This window comes from Pseudophryne corroboree, chromosome 2 (genome assembly GCF_028390025.1).
Source record: "Pseudophryne corroboree isolate aPseCor3 chromosome 2, aPseCor3.hap2, whole genome shotgun sequence".
Lineage (NCBI taxonomy): Eukaryota > Metazoa > Chordata > Amphibia > Anura > Myobatrachidae > Pseudophryne > Pseudophryne corroboree.
The window spans coordinates 149,441,911-149,465,287 of NC_086445.1; the positions used below are offsets into that span (position 1 = coordinate 149,441,911).

A 23,377-nucleotide genomic window follows, 5' to 3' on the forward strand; every position below is an offset into this window, starting at 1 on the left:
TAGTATATCCAAATGCTGAATCCAACATTCACTAACTAAGGTCATCAGATAGGGAACAGGGGTGTAATTAGACATAATTTGCAAGAACAGGAAATGTCATGCAGAACCACTCTGTATATGCCTGACATCATTCTGATTGCATTGTCTGCGTCGTGTCCTATATAGCTCTTATACAGATAACCTTTATTAAACCCCTTCCTTGAAAGCAGTTTGCACTATAAAATAAAACATGTGGCAGTTCTTCTGACCTTTACTAGTTCCATCACGAGGTACAGCTCATTCGGCATGTCCATCTCCTCAATGAGGAGGACAATATTGGGGTGTTTCACTCTTCTCAGAATAGAGACCTCATTTTGGATCATATGTTCCTATACGAAGACAAAAAGCAAATACATGTAAACACCAAAGCAATAACAGTGTACAGCATGTATTCAAATAAAATATCCCCCTTCCTTTCCTTTTCATCTAGGACATTATACTGCAAGTAATATTCCAAGTACGAGTCGTCTCGCTACCGTTCTGATTGTTAGCTCACCTGCCAAGTAAGAAGTTCTGTTACTCATGTAGATAATGAGATGGAGTTGCCGAGGCATAAATCTTGTGTTTCATTAATGAAACTGGAGAAAACAATGATAGACTGTAAGTCTTGTCTTGTCACTATGTTTTTTTTTAACCAATTGTGTGAGCAACAGCCTATGCTGCAATCACTAACCCGCCAATTTGGTAAATACCATCCCGTATATTAAGATAAAAAAAATATAGATTTATTTCCTTTAACTTCAAAAGACTGATCTGGGGTGTGAAAGGCAGGAGGCACCAGCGCTGTACTGTAGTGGGCCCTATGTAATCAGTTGTGAGCTGTTTATATCGCTCAACTCTTGTTTCTTTTCTAAACATCTTCTTGCCAAACCATAATTGTGGCAATGCAGATTTAAGTTCCACCTGAATTTAGTTATATTATATACTGTATATACTGCTGTGCAAAGGTTTCTCCTTCTCATTGACAGGTTTAACTTGCGAGAAGTTCTGGCTGTATGAGTTTCTCAGCAGCTGTCCCCTTTGGTGAATTCAGCTTTGACCCAGAGGGGATCTTGTGAAGCCAAGTGCCCCATAGATGGGTATAGGATAATAATGTAATCTCAAGATGGCGGTACCTGGTGTGGAATTCCCCTGTCCCCATAGAAATCTAGGGGGATAGAGATAATCAGCAAAGAAGGAAAAGAGAAGAGTCTAGAAAAGCCCATTCTTTAGTAAAAACACAGGCGTTAGGTATTTTCACAACTTTATAAATAGACCCCTAAAGCATGTTCCAATAGCTGAAATGCTTATTAGTCAATAATTAATGTTACCAGTATGTGTCTACAAGCACCAATATTCCTGTTAGAGTTGAGACATAACTGAAACATTCCCAGAGAATGTGTTAGAAACCTGCCTTTCTTGTGCCCCTAGTGCACACACAGCTGAAGGGGCCATTTTGTTTTCGGAGCAGGCAATATAGTGCTTTAGGTTATTAAATTATAGTTTTGCATATTATCCTAATAGTAGGGTAGTATATTACATTTAGATTTATTTAAGTAGCTATAGAAACTGAGAAAGCAAAATTACATGGCACTACCGACATGAACTAATATTAGAACTAAATGAGTTAATATTGCATGATTTCTATGATGAACTCTGAAGGTCTAGTTTAAAACTCATAATTACTTTCAATTCTCTAATTACATTTCCAGTCCCCTGACCTCATTGCTGCTCGTTATAGAAGCAGATTGTGTGTTCCTGGCGGTGTGGGGATAATGCAGTCCCCTGTTCTGACTGTGTATGACTCATTAACACTCTCTCCAGGAAAATATAAATGGTGCTTCCGTAGTATTTTCTGTAGACATCTGATTTTGACTGGTATCCGTTCACATGGTCGACCATGTTATGGTCGACAGTCATTAGGTCGACCGCTATTGGTCGACATTGACATGGTCGACATGGACACATGGTCGACACATGAAAATTGTCGACACATGAAAGGTCGACACATGAAAAGGTCGACATGAGTTTTTTTAACTTTTTTTTCTTTTGGGTAACTTTTCCATACTTTACGATCCACATGGACTACGATTGGAACGGCAAAGTGTGCCGAGCGAAGCGAAGGCACCATGCCCGAAGCATGGCGAGCGAAGCGAGCCATGCGAGGGGACGCGGTGCACTAATTGGGGTTCCCAGTCACTTTACGCAAAAAACGACACCAAAAAAACTAAAAAACTAAAAAAAAAAAAAAAACTCATGTCGACCTTTTCATATGTCGACCTTTCATGTGTCGACCATTTTCATGTGTCGACCATGTCAATGTCGACCAATAGTGGTCGACCTAATGACTGTCGACCATAACATGGTCGACCATTCATACCGGAACCATTTTGACTATAGCAACTTATTCAGTTACATTTTTACATCATTAATGTGTATAACATTTGAAATATACTGTATATGTCTATCTATCTATCTATCTATCTATCTATCTATCTATACAGTATATTGCTTAACTTAGCCTCTGAGTGCTGACCCATACTGCTGTTTTATGGTCTCTCTGGGGAATGGCACCAGTGCAAGCTGCTTTACTATGTGACTGTCGGTCTAGGTCTACAATGACTGTTTACATATACAGACAGACAAACATATCTATCTATCTATCGTATATATACTGTATATACATACATATATTTACAATGTATGTATATATATATATATATATATATATATATATATAGTTATATATACACATATATATATATAAATTATTTATTGTTCAGTTTCTAATGGTAAAGAGGGTAATGAGTAGCTCTGTTATATAGAAGAGATAAACTATTTAAAGTAAAATGGTATAGTAATGTTTATTAAAACAAGCCAAAGTAGGATATTTTATCTGGATGTACTGCTGTTGATGATGACCCCTGCACTATATAAAGAATAATTATACAGTCTACTTATTGTTCAGCAGCGCTAAAAAACAAATAAAAAAGGACACTGATGAGACTTTTTCCTGGAGGAGTCTCAAATGAACAAAGGAGTGAATACATGATCAGCTGATATCAGAGTGGCTTGATTACTTTTGTATTCCAGCAGGATGTAAATGCTGGTGTTTGTAGTTCGTAGCAGTTAGTGACAGAACTTAATGCCTAAATAATAGATCCTGGTACACACTGGTCAAGGTGCTATTGAGCTAAGGGCTACTTTGCGCTGGGGTTTGCTGAGGGAATGTCTGTTATTAGGGCAGATTCAATTAAGCACAAATGCTGCTGGAATGGGTTCCGGTGGCTTCACACTTTACCTCTCAGTAGCTGATTGGCGGTGCAAACTACCGTAATAGACTTATAAAGGCTTAAGTAACTCTGTCCCACAGTGTGAGCAGCCAAACCTGACAGAGCCATGTGCTGGCTGCTGCTTTTGCAAGGGAACTTCATGCTCCCTGTCTCGCTGCTTTAGCAGTTACTTATTGTAGACGGACACATAGTTTTTAATTTATTTGTTTTATGGGTTTTTTTTTTTAACAAGTAGATATACTCCTCAAAAGCTGCATATTTAAGTAGATCGCCTCTTCAGCATACTTGCCTACCTGACCCTCTCCATGAGGGAGAAAATGCTCTGTTCCTGGACTTTCCTGGTAATGTATGATTGCCATCACCTGAGGTGAAACACCTTTCTTATCAATTAACTGACTCAGCACAGGTGATGGCAATCATACATTACCAGGAAAGTCCAGGAACAGAGCATTTTCTCCCTCATGGAGAGGGTCAGGTAGGCAAGCATGCTCTTCAGGTGTCACGCTCAGTTACATGTGAACGCCCCTACTGTACGTAACTTGTGCTTGTACTGCTCACTATTCTCCGCGGCAGGCATAGAAGCTGCCGATGAATTTACGCCTAACTTGTAAAATATCCTTCTGACACGGTGACGGCATCTTTGGTGGTTTCATAGAACACTGAAACATTGATGCAATAAAAGATATTTAGGGGCAGATGTATTAAGCCTAGAGAAGTGATAAAGCAGTGATAAGTGCAAGGTGATAACGCACCAGCCAATCATTACAGGTTTGAAAAATGACAGGAGCTGATTGGCTGGTGCGTTATCACCTTTCACTTATCACTGCTTTATCACTTCTCCAGGCTTAATACATCTGCCCCCTATTTACAAGCATACTAGGTGTGCATTTCTACATATTACTTTCTCCAAACAAATCAATATCAACAGCGCTGCAAGAAAATATACAGCCCAATAACGAAACGGCTTAGTGTTAAAATAATATAATCCATACTTGCCTACCTGACCCTCTCCATGAGGGAGAAAATGCTCTGTTCCTGGACTTTCCTGGTAATGTATGATTGCCATCACCTGTGGTGAAACACCTTTCTTATCAATTAACTAGCTCACCACAGGTGATGGCAATCATACATTACCAGGAAAGTCCAGGAACAGAGCATTTTCTCCTTCATGGAGAGGGTCAGGTAGGCAAGTATGATATAATCTACTGTATTTAAGATGAAATAAACCAAGTGCCACAATTTTAGATAATACAAAGGTACAAATTAAGGTGTTGAATTGCTATAATGGTGCTCTCATTTCATGTTTAACAATACATATTTTCCTGTGAGGGGTTTGGATATTAAAAATATTTCAATTTAGCTTAATGGAATGTAACATTTAGGTCTTAATATAGAGAACACTCACCTTGCCTCTGCACTTGCTCTTATTGATAATTTTCAGTGCATATTCTCTGCCAGTCGACCTACGAACATAGAAATAAGGTTTGAAACAACTTTTTTTACATTACTGACATTTAGTATCATGGCTGGAAATAAGTTTTTTTGGTGCCCATTCACAAATTAATTGTTTGCGGCTCTAACATTTGGCAAGCCTTCTAAAGAGCACAAGTGGAGGTGTTGCCCACAGCAACCAATCAGATTCAAGTTATTTTATAGGATGTTCCATAAAGATGACAGCTAAACTCTGATTGGTTGCTGTGGGCAGCACCTCCACTTATCACCTTTAGAAGGTTTGCTAAATATCCACCTTAGTCAGAGCCACAAACAAGGTCATCTGGCCTGAGCTACAGCTCTTACATACAGTTTTGAAACAACTAAATCGGACTGTGGTCAAGATTGGCGACACCTGGTGCAAACATTATTAATTGACAGACCACATGTGCATGTGTGTGGACACATTACATATAAATAAAGTAATTAATGTCACTGCCTCTGAGTAAGGGTTACACATACTTCATACTTGCCTACCTGACCCTTTCCATGAGGGAGAAAATGCTCTGTTCCTGGACTTTCCTGGTAATGTATGATTGCCATCACCTGTGGTGAGCTAGTTAACTGATAAGAAAGGTGTTTTACCACAGGTGATGGCAATCATACATTACCAGGAAAGTCCAGGAACAGAGCATTTTCTCCCTCATGGAGAGGGTCAGGTAGGCAAGTATGGGGTTACAACTTAAACTAGCAATAGCAATCAGGTGATGTATACATAATACTGACATCTATAGTATTTCTTCTCCATTCTGTTACTGCACCAACAAACTGAGATACAGGTCCCATCTAGACTCCAGCAACAGTATATATAATTGTGGTCACCCTACCCTTGTGAGAGCACTTATGGAACTTTTAATTACATTCATAAAAATGTTCCTTTTTGTTTTTTAAATGGTCAATGCTACTCCATTGAAATAAAGGGGCCAAAAGTAATAACTCACGATTTTTAGGAGCTGGTGCTATTTATTTGATTTGTAGTGGCAATTAGTTTAAAAGAACCTAATGACAATCTCGCCAGAATCACACCAGCTTCCGCAAATCGTGGGCTATTACATTTGGCCAAAGGTAGTGTTGCGCAGTGCATGTCCTTTCTCTACACAGTGCAAATAGTACAGTACACGGATGACATAATTCTATATATTGGGAAATACTTCAGTTACTGTACAATAGATGAAAATAAATGACCGCTAATATTTCAGAATTTTACGTGTAATTGTTATCTTACAGTATTACATTGTCTTATTCTCAGATTCTCTTACAGACTGCAGAACTTTGCCAGCTGCGTCCATATCTTATATGACTCTTATCCATCTATAGTTTGCTACATGGTCACCTCCCAGATGCTCTCCTCATTGTTATTCATTAATCATCAGATAATAGCGCTCCACAAAAAAAAAAAAAAAAACAGATGAAAGCGTTGCATATCAATTCTTTAGATTATTATTATTATGATGATGATTCATTAATGTAATGCAGACACAGGACCATTAATTGTGAGTATAAAATGAAAGCCAGGGCCTCCTTGGACTGATTCATAAGTATAACACAGAGTAACTAATACCTTCCTCCCAGTTGCCCTCTGCCTTTTCTGCTATACATTACATCTGTGCGAGACCAATGACATTATAGTTACCCCAGTTCTTCTATGATCTATGTTTTCCACTATTCATCATGTGTATTATATTATTCAAACATGAAAAAGTTTCCTGTTTGCTGAGCAATTCCCGAAAATGTGGATTTATTTACAAGAGGCGTTCTGACCCCTAAGTGTCTGGTCCCTAACTCTGGTTGGTTGGTTGGTTGGTTGGTTGGTTGGTTGGTGAGATATAGATATCTTTACTTTAAACTAGAGATGAGCGCCTGAAATTTTTCGGGTTTTGTGTTTTGGTTTTGGGTTCGGTTCCGCGGCCGTGTTTTGGGTTCGACCGCGTTTTGGCAAAACCTCACCGAATTTTTTTTGTCGGATTCGGGTGTGTTTTGGATTCGGGTGTTTTTTAAAAAAAACACTAAAAAACAGCTTAAATCATAGAATTTGGGGGTCATTTTGATCCCATATTATTATTAACCTCAAAAACCATAATTTCCACTCATTTTCAGTCTATTCTGAATACCTCACACCTCACAATATTATTTTTAGTCCTAAAATTTGCACCAAGGTCGCTGGATGACTAAGCTAAGCGACACTAGTGGCCGACACAAACACCTGGCCCATCTAGGAGTGGCACTGCAGTGTCACGCAGGATGTCCCTTCCAAAAAACCCTCCCCAATCAGCACATGACGCAAAGAAAAAAAGAGGCGCAATGAGGTAGCTGACTGTGTGAGTAAGATAAGCGACCCTAGTGGCCGACACAAACACCGGGCCCATTTAGGAGTGGCACTGCAGTGTCACGCAGGATGTCCCTTCCAAAAAACCCTCCCCAATCAGCACATGACGCAAAGAAAAAAAGAGGCGCAATGAGGTAGCTGACTGTGTGAGTAAGATTAGCGACCCTAGTGGCCGACACAAACACCGGGCCCATTTAGGAGTGGCACTGCAGTGTCACGCAGGATGTCCCTTCCAAAAAACCCTCCCCAATCAGCACATGACGCAAAGAAAAAAAGAGGCGCAATGAGGTAGCTGACTGTGTGAGTAAGATTAGCGACCCTAGTGGCCGACACAAACACCGGGCCCATTTAGGAGTGGCACTGCAGTGTCACGCAGGATGTCCCTTCCAAAAAACCCTCCCCAATCAGCACATGACGCAAAGAAAAAAAGAGGCGCAATGAGGTAGCTGACTGTGTGAGTAAGATTAGCGACCCTAGTGGCCGACACAAACACCGGGCCCATTTAGGAGTGGCACTGCAGTGTCACGCAGGATGTCCCTTCCAAAAAACCCTCCCCAATCAGCACATGACGCAAAGAAAAAAAGAGGCGCAATGAGGTAGCTGACTGTGTGAGTAAGATTAGCGACCCTAGTGGCCGACACAAACACCGGGCCCATTTAGGAGTGGCACTGCAGTGTCACGCAGGATGTCCCTTCCAAAAAACCCTCCCCAATCAGCACATGACGCAAAGAAAAAAAGAGGCGCAATGAGGTAGCTGACTGTGTGAGTAAGATTAGCGACCCTAGTGGCCGACACAAACACCGGGCCCATTTAGGAGTGGCACTGCAGTGTCACGCAGGATGTCCCTTCCAAAAAACCCTCCCCAATCAGCACATGACGCAAAGAAAAAAAGAGGCGCAATGAGGTAGCTGACTGTGTGAGTAAGATTAGCGACCCTAGTGGCCGACACAAACACCGGGCCCATTTAGGAGTGGCACTGCAGTGTCACGCAGGATGTCCCTTCCAAAAAACCCTCCCCAAACAGCACATGACGCAAAGAAAAATAAAAGAAAAAAGAGGTGCAAGATGGAATTGTCCTTGGGCCCTCCCACCCACCCTTATGTTGTATAAACAAAACAGGACATGCACACTTTAACCAACCCATCATTTCAGTGACAGGGTCTGCCACACGACTGTGACTGATATGACGGGTTGGTTTGGACCCCCCCAAAAAAGAAGCAATTAATCTCTCCTTGCACAAACTGGCTCTACAGAGGCAAGATGTCCACCTCATCATCACCCTCCGATATATCACCGTGTACATCCCCCTCCTCACAGATTATCAATTCGTCCCCACTGGAATCCACCATCTCAGCTCCCTGTGTACTTTGTGGAGGCAATTGCTGCTGGTCAATGTCTCCGCGGAGGAATTGATTATAATTCATTTTAATGAACATCATCTTCTCCACATTTTCTGGATGTAACCTCGTACGCCGATTGCTGACAAGGTGAGCGGCGGCACTAAACACTCTTTCGGAGTACACACTTGTGGGAGGGCAACTTAGGTAGAATAAAGCCAGTTTGTGCAATGGCCTCCAAATTGCCTCTTTTTCCTGCCAGTATAAGTATGGACTGTGTGACGTGCCTACTTGGATGCGGTCACTCATATAATCCTCCACCATTCTTTCAATGGTGAGAGAATCATATGCAGTGACAGTAGACGACATGTCCGTAATCGTTGTCAGGTCCTTCAGTCCGGACCAGATGTCAGCATCAGCAGTCGCTCCAGACTGCCCTGCATCACCGCCAGCGGGTGGGCTCGGAATTCTGAGCCTTTTCCTCGCACCCCCAGTTGCGGGAGAATGTGAAGGAGGAGATGTTGACAGGTCGCGTTCCGCTTGACTTGACAATTTTCTCACCAGCAGGTCTTTCAACCCCAGCAGACTTGTGTCTGCCGGAAAGAGAGATCCAAGGTAGGCTTTAAATCTAGGATCGAGCACGGTGGCCAAAATGTAGTGCTCTGATTTCAACAGATTGACCACCCGTGAATCCTTGTTAAGCGAATTAAGGGCTCCATCCACAAGTCCCACATGCCTAGCGGAATCGCTCCGTGTTAGCTCCTCCTTCAATGTCTCCAGCTTCTTCTGCAAAAGCCTGATGAGGGGAATGACCTGACTCAGGCTGGCAGTGTCTGAACTGACTTCACGTGTGGCAAGTTCAAAGGGCATCAGAACCTTGCACAACGTTGAAATCATTCTCCACTGCGCTTGAGACAGGTGCATTCCACCTCCTATATCGTGCTCAATTGTATAGGCTTGAATGGCCTTTTGCTGCTCCTCCAACCTCTGAAGCATATAGAGGGTTGAATTCCACCTCGTTACCACTTCTTGCTTCAGATGATGGCAGGGCAGGTTCAGTAGTTTTTGGTGGTGATCCAGTCTTCTGTACGTGGTGCCTGTACGCCGAAAGTGTCCCGCAATTTTTCTGGCCACCGACAGCATCTCTTGCACGCCCCTGTCGTTTTTTAAATAATTCTGCACCACCAAATTCAAGGTATGTGCAAAACATGGGACGTGCTGGAATTTGCCCATATTTAATGCACACACAATATTGCTGGCGTTGTCCGATGCCACAAATCCACAGGAGAGTCCAATTGGGGTAAGCCATTCCGCGATGATCTTCCTCAGTTGCCGTAAGAGGTTTTCAGCTGTGTGCGTATTCTGGAAACCGGTGATACAAAGCGTAGCCTGCCTAGGAAAGAGTTGGCGTTTGCGAGATGCTGCTACTGGTGCCGCCGCTGCTGTTCTTGCGGCGGGAGTCCATACATCTACCCAGTGGGCTGTCACAGTCATATAGTCCTGACCCTGCCCTGCTCCACTTGTCCACATGTCCGTGGTTAAGTGGACATTGGGTACAACTGCATTTTTTAGGACACTGGTGAGTCTTTTTCTGACGTCCGTGTACATTCTCGGTATCGCCTGCCTAGAGAAGTGGAACCTAGATGGCATTTGGTAACGGGGGCACACTGCCTCAATAAATTGTCTAGTTCCCTGTGAACTAACGGCGGATACCGGATGCACGTCTAACACCAACATAGTTGTCAAGGCCTCAGTTATCCGCTTTGCAGCAGGATGACTGCTGTGATATTTCATCTTCCTCGCAAAGGACTGTTGAACAGTCAATTGCTTACTGGAAGTAGTACAAGTGGGCTTACGACTTCCCCTCTGGGATGACCATCGACTCCCAGCAGCAACAACAGCAGCGCCAGCAGCAGTAGGCGTTACACGCAAGGATGCATCGGAGGAATCCCAGGCAGGAGAGGACTCGTCAGAATTGCCAGTGACATTGCCTGCAGGACTATTGGCATTCCTGGGGAAGGAGGAAATTGACACTGAGGGAGTTGGTGGGGTGGTTTGCGTGAGCTTGGTTACAAGAGGAAGGGATTTACTGGTCAGTGGACTGCTTCCGCTGTCACCCAAAGTTTTTGAACTTGTCACTGACTTATTATGAATGCGCTGCAGGTGACGTATAAGGGAGGATGTTCCGAGGTGGTTAACGTCCTTACCCCTACTTATTACAGCTTGACAAAGGGAACACACGGCTTGACACCTGTTGTCCGCATTTCTGTTGAAATAGTTCCACACCGAAGAGCTGATTTTTTTGGTATTTTCACCAGGCATGTCAACGGCCATATTCCTCCCACGGACAACAGGTGTCTCCCCGGGTGCCTGACTTAAACAAACCACCTCACCATCAGAATCCTCCTGGTCAATTTCCTCCCCAGCGCCAGCAACACCCATATCCTCCTCATCCTGGTGTACTTCAACACTGACATCTTCAATCTGACTATCAGGAACTGGACTGCGGGTGCTCCTTCCAGCACTTGCAGGGGGCGTGCAAATGGTGGAAGGCGCATGCTCTTCACGTCCAGTGTTGGGAAGGTCAGGCATCGCAACCGACACAATTGGACTCTCCTTGTGGATTTGGGATTTCGAAGAACGCACAGTTCTTTGCGGTGCTACTGCTTTTGCCAGCTTGAGTCTTTTCATTTTTCTAGCGAGAGGCTGAGTGCCTCCATCCTCATGTGAAGCTGAACCACTAGCCATGAACATAGGCCAGGGCCTCAGCCGTTCCTTGCCACTCCGTGTGGTAAATGGCATATTGGCAAGTTTACGCTTCTCCTCCGACTATTTTATTTTAGGTTTTGGAGTCCTTTTTTTACTGATATTTGGTGTTTTGGATTTGACATGCTCTGTACTATGACATTGGGCATCGGCCTTGGCAGACGACGTTGCTGGCATTTCATCGTCTCGGCCATGACTAGTGGCAGCAGCTTCAGCACGAGGTGGAAGTGGATCTTGATCTTTCCCTAATTTTGGAACCTCAACATTTTTGTTCTCCATATTTTAATAGGCACAACTAAAAGGCACCTCAGGTAAACAATGGAGATGGATGGATACTAGTATACAATTATGGACGGACTGCCGAGTGCCGACACAGAGGTAGCTACAGCCGTGAACTACCGTACTGTGTCTGCTGCTAATATAGACTGGTTGATAAAGAGATGTCGTAGTATGTATGTATGAAGAAGAAAGAAAAAAATAAGAATTTACTTACCGATAATTCTATTTCTCGTAGTCCGTAGTGGATGCTGGGGACTCCGTCAGGACCATGGGGAATAGCGGGCTCCGCAGGAGACAGGGCACATCTAAAAAGCTTTTTAGGTCACATGGTGTGTACTGGCTCCTCCCCCTATGACCCTCCTCCAAGCCTCAGTTAGGTACTGTGCCCGGACGAGCGTACACAATAAGGAAGGATCTTGAATCCCGGGTAAGACTCATACCAGCCACACCAATCACACCGTACAACTTGTGATCTGAACCCAGTTAACAGTATGATAACAAAACGAAGTAGCCTCCGAAAAGATGGCTCACAACAATAGTAATAACCCGATTTTTGTAACAATAACTATGTACAAGCATTGCAGACAATCCGCACTTGGGATGGGCGCCCAGCATCCACTACGGACTACGAGAAATAGAATTATCGGTAAGTAAATTCTTATTTTCTCTAACGTCCTAGTGGATGCTGGGGACTCCGTCAGGACCATGGGGATTATACCAAAGCTCCCAAACGGGCGGGAGAGTGCGGATGACTCTGCAGCACCGAATGAGAGAACTCCAGGTCCTCCTTAGCCAGAGTATCAAAATTTGTAAAATTTTACAAACGTGTTCTCCCCTGACCACGTAGCTGCTCGGCAAAGTTGTAATGCCGAGACTCCTCGGGCAGCCGCCCAGGATGAGCCCACCTTCCTTGTGGAATGGGCATCTACATATTTCGTCTGTGGCAGGCCTGCCACAGAATGTGCAAGCTGAATTGTACTACAAATCCAGCGTGCAATAGACTGCTTAGAAGCATGAGCACCCAGCTTGTTGGGTGTATACAGTATAAACAGCAAGTCAGACTTTCTGACTCCAGCCGTCCTAACTATATATATATATATATATATTTTTAGGGCCCTGACCACGTCTAGTAACTTGGAGTCCTCCAAGTCCCTAGTAGCCGCAGGCACCACAAGAGGTTGTTTCAGGTGAAAACGCTGACACCCCTTCATGAAGAAACTGGAGACGAGTCCCAGTTCTGTCCTGTTCAAATGGAAAATTTTAATATGGGCTTTTGTAAGACAAAGCCGCCCATTCTGACAATCGCCTGGCCGAGGCCAGGGCTAACAACATGGTCACTTCCCATGTGAGATATTTGTCAACAGCATGGTCACTTTCCATGTGAGATATTTCAAATCCACAGATTTGAGCGGTTCAAACCAATATGATTTTAAGAAATCCCAACACTATGTTGAGATCTCACGGTGCCCCTAGGGGCACAAAAAAGCTGTATATGCAATACATCCTTTACAATCTGGACTTCAGGAACAGAAGTCAATTCTTTCTGGAAGAAAATCTACAGGGCCGAAATTTAAATGTTAATGAACCCCAATTTGAGGTCCAAAACACTCCTGTTTTCAGGAAGTGTAGAAATCGACCTAGTTGAATTTCCGTCGTGGAGCCTTCCTGGCCTCACCCACGCAACATATTTTCACCACATGTGGTGATGACGTTGTGCGGTCACCTCCTTCCTGGCTTTGACCAGGGTAGGTATGACCTCTTATGGAATGCCTTTTCCCCTCAGGATCCGGCATTCAACCGCCATGCCGTCAAACGCAGCCGCGGTAAGTCTTGGAATAGACATGGTACTTGCTGAATCAAGTCCCTTCTTAGCTCCCCAGGCCCTTAGTCCTCTGTGAGCATTTCTTGAAGTTCCGGGTACCAAGTCCCTCTTGGCCAATCCGGAGCCACTAGTATAGTTCATACTCCTCTATGTCTTATAATTCTCAATACCCTGGTTATGAGAAACAGAGGAGGGAACACATACACAGACTGGTACACCCACGGTGTTACCAGAACATCCACAGCTATCGCCTGAAGGTCTCATGACCTGGCGGAATACCTGTCCCGTTTTTGTTCGGGCGGGACGCCATCATGTCCACCTTTGGTCTTTGCCAACGGTCCACAATCATGTTGAAAAACTTCCCTATGAAGTTTCCACTCTCCCGGGTGGAGGTCATGCCTGCTGAGGAAGTCTGCTTCCCAGTCGTCCACTCCCGGAAAGAACACTGCTGACAGTGCTATCACATGATTTTCCGCCTAGCGAAAAATCCTTGCAGTTTTCACTGCCCTCCTGCTTCTTGTGCCGCCCTTCTGTTTACGTGGGCGACTGCCGTGATGTTATCCCACTGGATCAATACCGGCTGACCTTGAAGCAGAGGTCTAGCTAAGTTTAGAGCATTATAAATTTGCTCTAAGCTTATTTATGCAGAGAGAATTCTCCAGACTTAATCACACTTCCCTGGAAATTTTTTCCCTGTGTGACTGTTCCCCAGCCTCTCAGGCTGGCCTCCGTGGTCACCGGCATCCAATCCTGAATGCCGAATCTGCGGCCCTCTAGAAGATGAGCACTCTGTAATCACCACAGGAGAGACACCCTTTTCCTTGGATATAGGGTTATCCGCTGATGCATCTGAGGATGCGATCCGGACCATTTGTCCAGCAGATCCCACTGAAGAGTTCTTGCGGGAAATCTGCCGAATGGAATTGCTTCGTAATAAGCCACCATTTTTACCAGGACTCTTGTGCAATGATGCACTGACACTTTTCCTGGTTTTAGGAGGATCCCGATTAGCTCGGATAACTCCCTGGTTTTCTCCACTGGGAGAAACACGTTTTTCTGGACTGTGTCCAGAATCTTCCCTAGGAACAGTAGACGTGTCGTCGGAAAAAGCTGCGATTTTGGAATATTTAGAATCCACTCGTGCTGTCGTAGAACTACTTAAGATAGTGCTACTCCGACCTCCAACTGTTCTCTGGACCTTGCCCTTATCAGGAAAGCGTCCATGTTTCTTTTAAGAAAAATCATCATTCCGGCCATTACCTTGGTAAAGACCCGGGGCGCCGTGGACCATCCAAACGGCAGCGTCTGAACTGATAGTGACAGTTCTGTACCAGGAACCTGAAGTACCCTTGGTGAGAAGGGCAAATTTGGACCTGTAGGTAAACGTCCCTGATATCCAGTGACATCATATCGTCCCCTTCTTCCTGGTTCGCTATCACTGCTCCGAGTGACTCCATCTTGATTTGAACGCTTGTATGTAAGTGTTCAAATATTTCAGATCTCACCGAGCCGGTTGGCTTCAGTACCACAATATAGTGTGGAATACTACCCCCTTCCTTGTTGTAAGAAGGGTACTTTGATTATCACCTGCTGGGAATACAGCCTGTGAATTGTGTGAGGGGGAGACGTCTCGAATTTCCAATGTACACCTGGGATATTACATGTAGGATCCCGGAGTTCCCTTGCGAGTGTTGCTGAAACTCTTGAGATGACCCCCTACCGCACCTGAGTCCGCTTGTACGGCCCCAGCGTTATGCTGCGGACTTGGCAGAAGCCGTGAGGAGCTTCTGTTCCTGGGAATGAGCTGCTTGCTGCAGTCTTCTTCCCTTTCCTCTCCCCCTGGGCAGATATGACTGGCCTTCGCCCGCCTGCCCGTATGGGGACGAAAGGACTGAGACTGAAAAGACTGTGTCCTTTTCTGCCAATATGTGACTCGGGGTAACAAAAGGTGGATTTTTCAGCTGTTGCCATGGCCACCAGGTCCAATGGACCGCCCCTTTATACGGCAATACTTCCATATGCCGTCTGGAATCTGCCTCACCTGACCACTGTCGTGTCTTCGTCTGGCAGATATGTACATCACATTTACTCTTGATGCCAGAATGCAAATATGCCTCTGCGCATCACACATATATAGAAATGCATCCTTAAAATGCTCTATAGACAATAAAATCCTGTCCCTGTCAAGGGTATCAAAATTTTCAGTCAGGAAATCCGACCAAGCCCCCTCAGCGCTGCACATCCAGGCTGAGGCGATTGCTGGTCGTAGTATAACACCAGTATGTGTGTATATACTGTTATGATATTTTCCAGCTTCCTATCAGCTGGCTCCTTGAGGGCGGCCGTATCTGGAAACGGTAACGCCATGTTTTTTATAAGCGTGTGAGCGCCTTGTCCACCCTAAGGTGTGTTTTCCAACTCGCCCTTACTACTGGCGGGAAAAAGGGTATACCGCCCATAACTTTCTGTCGGAGGAACCCCACGTATCATCACACACTTCATTTAATTTATCTGATTTAGGCAAAACTACAAGTAGTTTTTTCCCACCCTACAAAATACCCTTATTTGTGGTACTTGTGGTATCAGAAATACGTAACACCTCCTTCATTGCCCTTAACATGTAACTTGTGGCCCTAAAGGAAAAATACGTTTGTTTCTTCACCGTCGACACTGGGGTCAGTGTCCGTGTCAGTGTCTGTCGACCGACTGAGGTAAATGGGCGTTTTTACAAGCCCCTGACGGTGTCTGAGACGCCTGGACCGATACTAATTTGTCCGCCGGCTGTCTCATGTCGTCAACCGGCTTGCAGCGTGTTGACATTATCACGTAATTCCATAAGTAAGCCATCCATTCTGGTGTCGACTCCCTAGAGAGTGACATCACCATTACAGGCAATTTTCTCCGTCTCCTCACCAACATTTTCCTCATACATGTCGACACACACGTACCGACCTACAGCACACACATACAGGGAATGCTCTGATAGAGGACAGGACCCACTAGCCCTTTGGGGAGACAGAGGGAGAGTTTGCCAGCACACACCAAAAGCGCCATAATGTATATAACAACCCTAGAAGGTGTTGTTTCTATATATGGGCTCTTAATATATAATTATATCGCCAATTTATGCCCCCCTTCTCTTTAACCCTGTTTCTGTAGTGCAGGGGAGAGTGGGAGCCTTCCTCACCAGCGGAGCTGGTCAGGAAAATGGCGCTGAGTGCTGAGGAGAATAAGCTGCGCCCCTTTCACGGCGGGCTTTTCTCCCGGTTATTAGGAAAACTGGCCTGGGTTAAATACATACATATAGCCTTAATGGCTATATGTGATGTATTTATTTGCCAAATAGGTATTTATATTGCTGCCCAGGGCGCCCCCAGCAGCGCCCTGCACCCTCCGTGACCGTGTCAGTGAGCCGTGTAGCAACAATGGCGCACAGCTGCAGTGCTGTGCGCTACCTCTCTGAAGACTGTGAAGTCTTCTGCCGCCTGTTTCCGGACCTCCGTTCCGCCGTCTTTCTTCAGCGTCTGTAAGGGGGATCGGCGGCGCGGCTCCGGGACGAACCCCAGGCTGACCTGTGTTCCGACTCCCTCTGGAGCTCAGTGTCCAGTAGCCTAAAACTTCAATCCTCCTGCACGCAGGTGAGTTGCAAGTCTCTCCCCTAAGTCCCTCGTTGCAGTGATCCTGTCGCCAGCAGGAATCACTGATTAGAAACCTAAAAAAAAACTTTACTAAACAGCTCCTTAAGAGAGCCATCCAGTTTGCACCCTTCTCGGACGGGCACAAAAACCTAACTGAGGCTTGGAGGAGGGTCATAGGGGGAGGAGCCAGTACACACCATGTGACCTAAAAAGCTTTTTAGATGTGCCCTGTCTCCTGCGGAGCCCGCTATTCCCCATGGTCCTGACGGAGTCCCCAGCATCCACTAGGACGTTAGAGAAAAAACCACGGTTAGGTGGTATACAATTATGGACGGACTGCCGAGTGCCGACACAGAGGTAGCCACAGCCGTGAACTACCGTACTGTACTGTGTCTGCTGCTAATATAGACTGGTTGATAAAGAGATGTCGTAGTATGTATGTATAAAGAAGAAAGAAAAAAAAACCACGGTTAGGTGGTATACAATTATGGACGGACTGCCGAGTGCCGACACAGAGGTAGCCACAGCCGTGAACTACCGTACTGTACTGTGTCTGCTGCTAATATAGACTGGTTGATAAAGAGATGTCGTAGTATGTATGTATGAAGAAGAAAGAAAAAAAAACCACGGTTAGGTGGTATACAATTATGGACGGACTGCCGAGTGCCGACACAGAGGTAGCCACAGCCGTGAACTACCGTACTGTACTGTGTCTGCTGCTAATATAGACTGGTTGATAAAGAGATGTCGTAGTATGTATGTATAAAGAAGAAAAAAAAAAACCACGGTTAGGTGGTATACAATTATGGACGGACTGCCGAGTGCCGACACAGAGGTAGCCACAGCCGTGAACTACCGTACTGTACTGTGTCTGCTGCTAATATAGACTGGTTGATAAAGAGATGTAGTAGTATGTATGTATAAAGAAGAAAGAAAAAAAAACCACGGGTAGGTGGTATACAATTATGGATGGACTGCCGAGTGCCGACACAGAGGTAGCTACAGCCGTGAACTACCGTACTGTGTCTGCTGCGACTGGATGATAAATAATGATATAAAAAATATATATATATCACTACTGCAGCCGGACAGGTATATATATTATATAATGACGGACCTGCTGGACACTGTCTGTCAGCAGAATGAGTTTTTTATAGAATAAAAAAAAAAACACCACACAAGTGAAGTCACACGACGAGTGTTTAACTTTTTCAGGCAATCACAATATAGTATACTACTAACTATACTGGTGGTCAGTGTGGTCAGGTCACTGGTCAGTCACACTGGCAATTTCTTATCGGGGGAAAGCCACGCTTCCTCACACACCTCATATCAATTTCTCAGATGCAGGAAAACTACTGGTAGTTTTCTGTCACCAAACATAATACCCTGTTTTGTGGTATCTGGGGTATTATCAGAAATGTGTAATACATTTTTCATTGCCTCAATCATGTAACGGGTGGCCCTATTGGAAGGTACACTAGTCTCATCGTCGTCGACACTGGAGTCGGTATCCGTGTCAACATCTGTGTCTGCCATCTGAGGTAGCGGCCGTTTTAGAGCCCCTGATGACATGTGAGACGCTTGGACAGGCACAAGCTGAGCAGCCGGCTGTCCTATGTCGTCAAACCTTTTATGTAAGGAGTTGACACTGTCACGTAATTCCTTCCATAAGTCCATCCACACCGGTGTCGACCCCGCAGGGGGTGACATCCCATTCACAGGCATTTGCTCCGCCTCCACATCATTATCCTCATCATACATGTCGACACAGCAGTACTGACACACAGCACACACACAGGGAATGCTCTGACAGAGGACAGGACCCCACAAAGCCCTTTGGGGAGACAGAGGGAGTGTATGCCAGCACACACCAGAGCGCTATATATCACAGGGATATCACCTATAGAGAGTGTTTTCCCTTATAGCTGCATAATATATATATACTGCGCCTAATTTGTGCCCCCCCTCTCTTTTTAACCCTTTTCTGTAGCGCAGGACTGCAGGGGAGAGCCAGGGAGCGATCCCTCCAGCAGAGCTGTGAGGGAAAATGGCGCCAGTGTGCTGAGGGAGATCGCTCCGCCCCTTTTTCGGCGGGCTTTCTCCCGCTATTGTAAAAGTTCTGGCAGGGGTTAATAAACACCTATATAGCCCCTGGGGCTATATATGGTGTCAGTTCGCCAGCCAAGGTGTCAGTATTGCTGCTCAGGGCGCCCCCCCCCCCAGTGCCCTGCACCCATCAGTGACCGCAGTGTGTGGTGTGCATGAGGAGCAATGGCGCACAGCTGCAGTGCTGTGCGCTACCTTGGAGAAGACAGAAGTCTTCAGCCGCCGATTTTCCGGACCACCTTCTTGCTTCTGGCTCTGTAAGGGGGACGGCGGCGCGGCTCCGGGAACGGACGACGAGGTCGTGTCCTGTGTTCGATCCCTCTGGAGCTAATGGTGTCCAGTAGCCTAAGAAGCCCAAGCTACCACCACTTAGGTAGGTTCGCTTCTTCTCACCTTAGTCCCTCGGTGCAGTGAGCCTGTTGCCAGCAGGTCTCACTGAAAATAAAAAACCTAACATATACTTTCTTCCTAGGAGCTCAGGAGAGCCCCTAGTGTGCATCCAGCTCAGCCGGGCACAGAAATCTAACTGAGGCTTGGAGGAGGGTCATAGGGGGAGGAGCCAGTGCACACCAGATAGTCCTAAAGCTTTCTTTAGATGTGCCCAGTCTCCTGCGGAGCCGTCTATTCCCCATGGTCCTTACGGAGTCCCCAGCATCCACTAGGACGTCAGAGAAAAATACATTACATTTGTATGTGCAAATGACCCCACTACCTAATATAAAACTGTTCTAAATTGTTTAACTCCTGGTGTCATTTCTTCTGTAAGAAATCATTTGCACCCACATGTTCTCCTTACTGGCTAATTGTGTGTACAGATATCTCAGGTCAGCAATTCATTCTATAGATTATAATAGTAATCATAGTACAGTTGGATTAGTGGTTAGTATTACTACTTTCACAGCACTGAGGTCATATGTTCAATTCCCAATCATGATTGATCTGTGTGAAGTTTGTATGATCTCTGGTGCTTCACCCTAACCCCTCCTCCCCCCAGTTTTACCCTAACCCCTCCCCTCCTGCAGCCTAACCCTAACCTCCCGGGGTGGCACCTAAACATAACCCCTATATCTGTATATCATTCTAATCTACACCATGGATATCAGCTGGGCCGCCATCAAGGGGGGACGGCGGGTACTCCAGTCCCGAGCCCAGAGTGAGATGGGGCCCGGGTGGTTGTAGTGTGGATCAGAGCCGGCTGTGAGCCAATCGGAGCTCACGGACCGGTAGCCAATCAGGAGCTGCCATTCGGCAGCTCCTCATTGGCTGCCGGTCCGTGAGCTCCGATTGGCTCACGGCCGGCTCTGTATGAAGATGAAGAATATCACCGCGGCTCTCTCTCCGTGGCTGCCTGCCGATGCGCAGGCAGGCAGCTGACCTGGGCCCCTGATGCACACTACAACCACCCAGATTTCCTCAAGAGGTAGTTTGGGGAAGGGGGGGGGGGGGGGGAGATCGGATGGAGGGGGGCCCTGCTTTGTGAGGGTCAGTCCCGGGCCCCATTATTTCTGATGGCGGCCCTGGATATCAGACACTGCCGCCCCCTGGGGATGACTAAAGCATCTGAGAGACGTTTCAAAATGTCATTGTAAAATCTCAAGTCCTTCTATTAACCTCAAAGTGTTACAGTAAAACTTTTGCAAGTGATTCTAGCTAGTAATAAAAATTCCAAGTCATCCTAAAAGAAAGAATAGTTTATAAAACATGCAAAGATTATGTTTTGTGAAATAAGAATTTCCAATAATTAATGCAATTATAGCTCTATTAATAATATGTATTGAATCACTAGTTACCAGTTTGTCAAAATGACGGAACAACATCACAGTAATGTCATCGCCGGCGGCTGTGCACACCTGAATGGAGCAACACTTGAATTGCTCAGTCGGGCGCCATCTAGTGGCCGCTGGTGGGCAAAAGACTTGAATCCCCCCCATAGAGGTGAGGAGCAGCATTAGCCTTTTATTATATAGGATAATATAACCAGGGGATGGGTTAAGAGCTGGCCCATTTTCAGTCCCCATCCCCCTCGCCAGCAAATGCGCCAAGGCGACTTGCATGAAATGAGCTCCAGGACCATGGCACCTGTGCCATTTTCTCCGTGATTGCGCTACTGAGTATGTACAAAGCTTCGGAAAAACTGCACCTGAACCACTTTCCTAGTGATTTCTGCAGTGCTGACAGACAGGTAAGTATTGTCTATGGGTGTAATTCAGACCTGATCGCTGCTGTGCATTTTCTCACAGGCTGCAATCACGTCTGAACTGCACCAATGCGTATGCACTGCAATGCGCAGGCGCGACGGACCGCAGCAATGGGGTGCGCTGGTCAGTGACGGGATGGTGTGAAAAAATAAGATTTTACTCACCGGTAAATCTATTTCTCGTAGTCCGTAGTGGATGCTGGGGACTCCGTAAGGACCATGGGGAATAGACGGGCTCCGCAGGAGACAGGGCACTTTAAGAAAGAATTAGGACTACTGGTGTGCACTGGCTCCTCCCTCTATGCCCCTCCTCCAGACCTCAGTTAAGGAAACTGTGCCCGGAAGAGCTGACATTACAAGGAAAGGATTTTGGAATCCAGAGTAAGACTCATACCAGCCACACCAATCACACCGTATAACTTGTGATAACATACCCATTCAACAGTATGAACAACAACAGAGCATCAGACAAACCTGATGCAACCATAACATAACCATTATTTAAGCAATAACTATATACAAGTATTGCAGAAGAAGTCCGCACTTGGGACGGGCGCCCAGCATCCACTACGGACTACGAGAAATAGATTTACCGGTGAGTAAAATCTTATTTTCTCTAACGTCCTAGTGGATGCTGGGGACTCCGTAAGGACCATGGGGATTATACCAAAGCTCCCAAACGGGCGGGAGAGTGCGGATGACTCTGCAGCACCGAATGAGCAAACACAAGGTCCTCCTCAGCCAGGGTATCAAACTTGTAGAACTTTGCAAAAGTGTTTGAACACGACCAAGTAGCTGCTCGGCAAAGCTGTAATGCCGAGACCCCTCGGGCAGCCGCCCAAGAAGAGCCCACCTTCCTTGTGGAATGGGCTTTTACTGATTTTGGAGGTGACAATCCAGCTGCAGAATGAGCCTGCTGAATCGTGTTACAGATCCAGCGAGCAATAGTTTGCTTTGAAGCAGGAGCACCCAGCTTGTTGGATGCATACAGGATAAACAGCGAGTCAGTTTTCCTGACTCCAGCCGTTCTGGCTACATAAATCTTCAAAGCCCTGACTACATCTAGTAACTTGGAATCCTCCAAGTCACGAGTAGCCGCAGGCACCACAATAGGTTGGTTCAAATGAAAAGATGACACCACCTCTGGCAGAAATTGCGGACGAGTCCGTAATTCTGCCCTGTCCATATGGAAAACCAGATAGGGGCTTTTACATGACAAAGCCGCCACTTCTGACACACGCCTAGCCGAAGCTAAGGCCAATAGCATGACCACTTTCCACGTGAGATATTTTAACTCCACGGTCTTAAGTGGTTCAAACCAGTGAGATTTCAGGAAACTCAACACCACGTTAAGATCCCAAGGTGCCACTGGTGGCACAAAAGGGGGCTGAATATGCAGCACTCCCTTTACAAACGTCTGAACTTCAGCTAAAGAAGCTAGTTTTTTTATGAAAGAAAATGGATAGGGCCGAAATCTGGACCTTAATGGACTCCAATTTTAGGCCCAAAGTCACTCCCGACTGTAGGAAGTGAAGGAAACGGCCCAGCTGGAATTCCTCTGTAGAGGCATTCCTGGCCTCACACCAAGCAACATATTTTTGCCGTATAAGGTGATAATGTTTAGCCGACACGTCCTTCCTAGCCTTTATCAGCGTAGGAATACCCTCGTCCGGAATCCCTTTTTTCTACTAGGATCCGGCGTAAAACCGCCATGCCGTCAAACGCAGCTGCGGTAAGTCTTGGAACAGACAAGGTCCCTGCTGCAACAGATCCTGCCCTAGAGGCAGAGGCCATGGTCCTCTGTGAGCATTTCTTGCAGCTCTGGATACCAAGTCCTTCTTGGCCAATCCGGAACAATGAGTATTGTTCTCACTCCTCTTTTCCTTATGATTCTCAGCACCTTGGGTAAGAGAGGAAGAGGAGGAAACACATAAACCGACTGGAACATCCACGGTGTCACCAGTGCGTCTACAGCTATCGCCTGAGAGTCTCTTGACCTGGCGCAATACCTGTGTAGCTTTTTGTTGAGGCGGGATGCCATCATGTCCACCTGTGGCAGTTCCCACCGACCTACAATCTGCGCGAAGACTTCTTGATGAAG

The 23,377-nt window shown here is 45.8% G+C and overlaps 1 protein-coding gene across 4 annotated transcripts in view; it reads right to left on the minus strand.

The window, feature by feature from the left end:
* Positions 1-23,377, minus strand: part of DCLK1 (doublecortin like kinase 1) — a 560,745-nt gene that overhangs the window by 90,314 nt on the left and 447,054 nt on the right. For all 4 annotated transcript variants that reach the window (XM_063951825.1, XM_063951824.1, XM_063951822.1 and 1 more), the window contains 2 exons: positions 4,717-4,774; positions 249-368 (listed from right to left, as the gene is read on the minus strand). In XM_063951825.1, the coding sequence (XP_063807895.1) occupies positions 249-368; positions 4,717-4,774 (178 nt within the window). The remainder of the gene's footprint in view (positions 1-248; positions 369-4,716; positions 4,775-23,377) is intronic.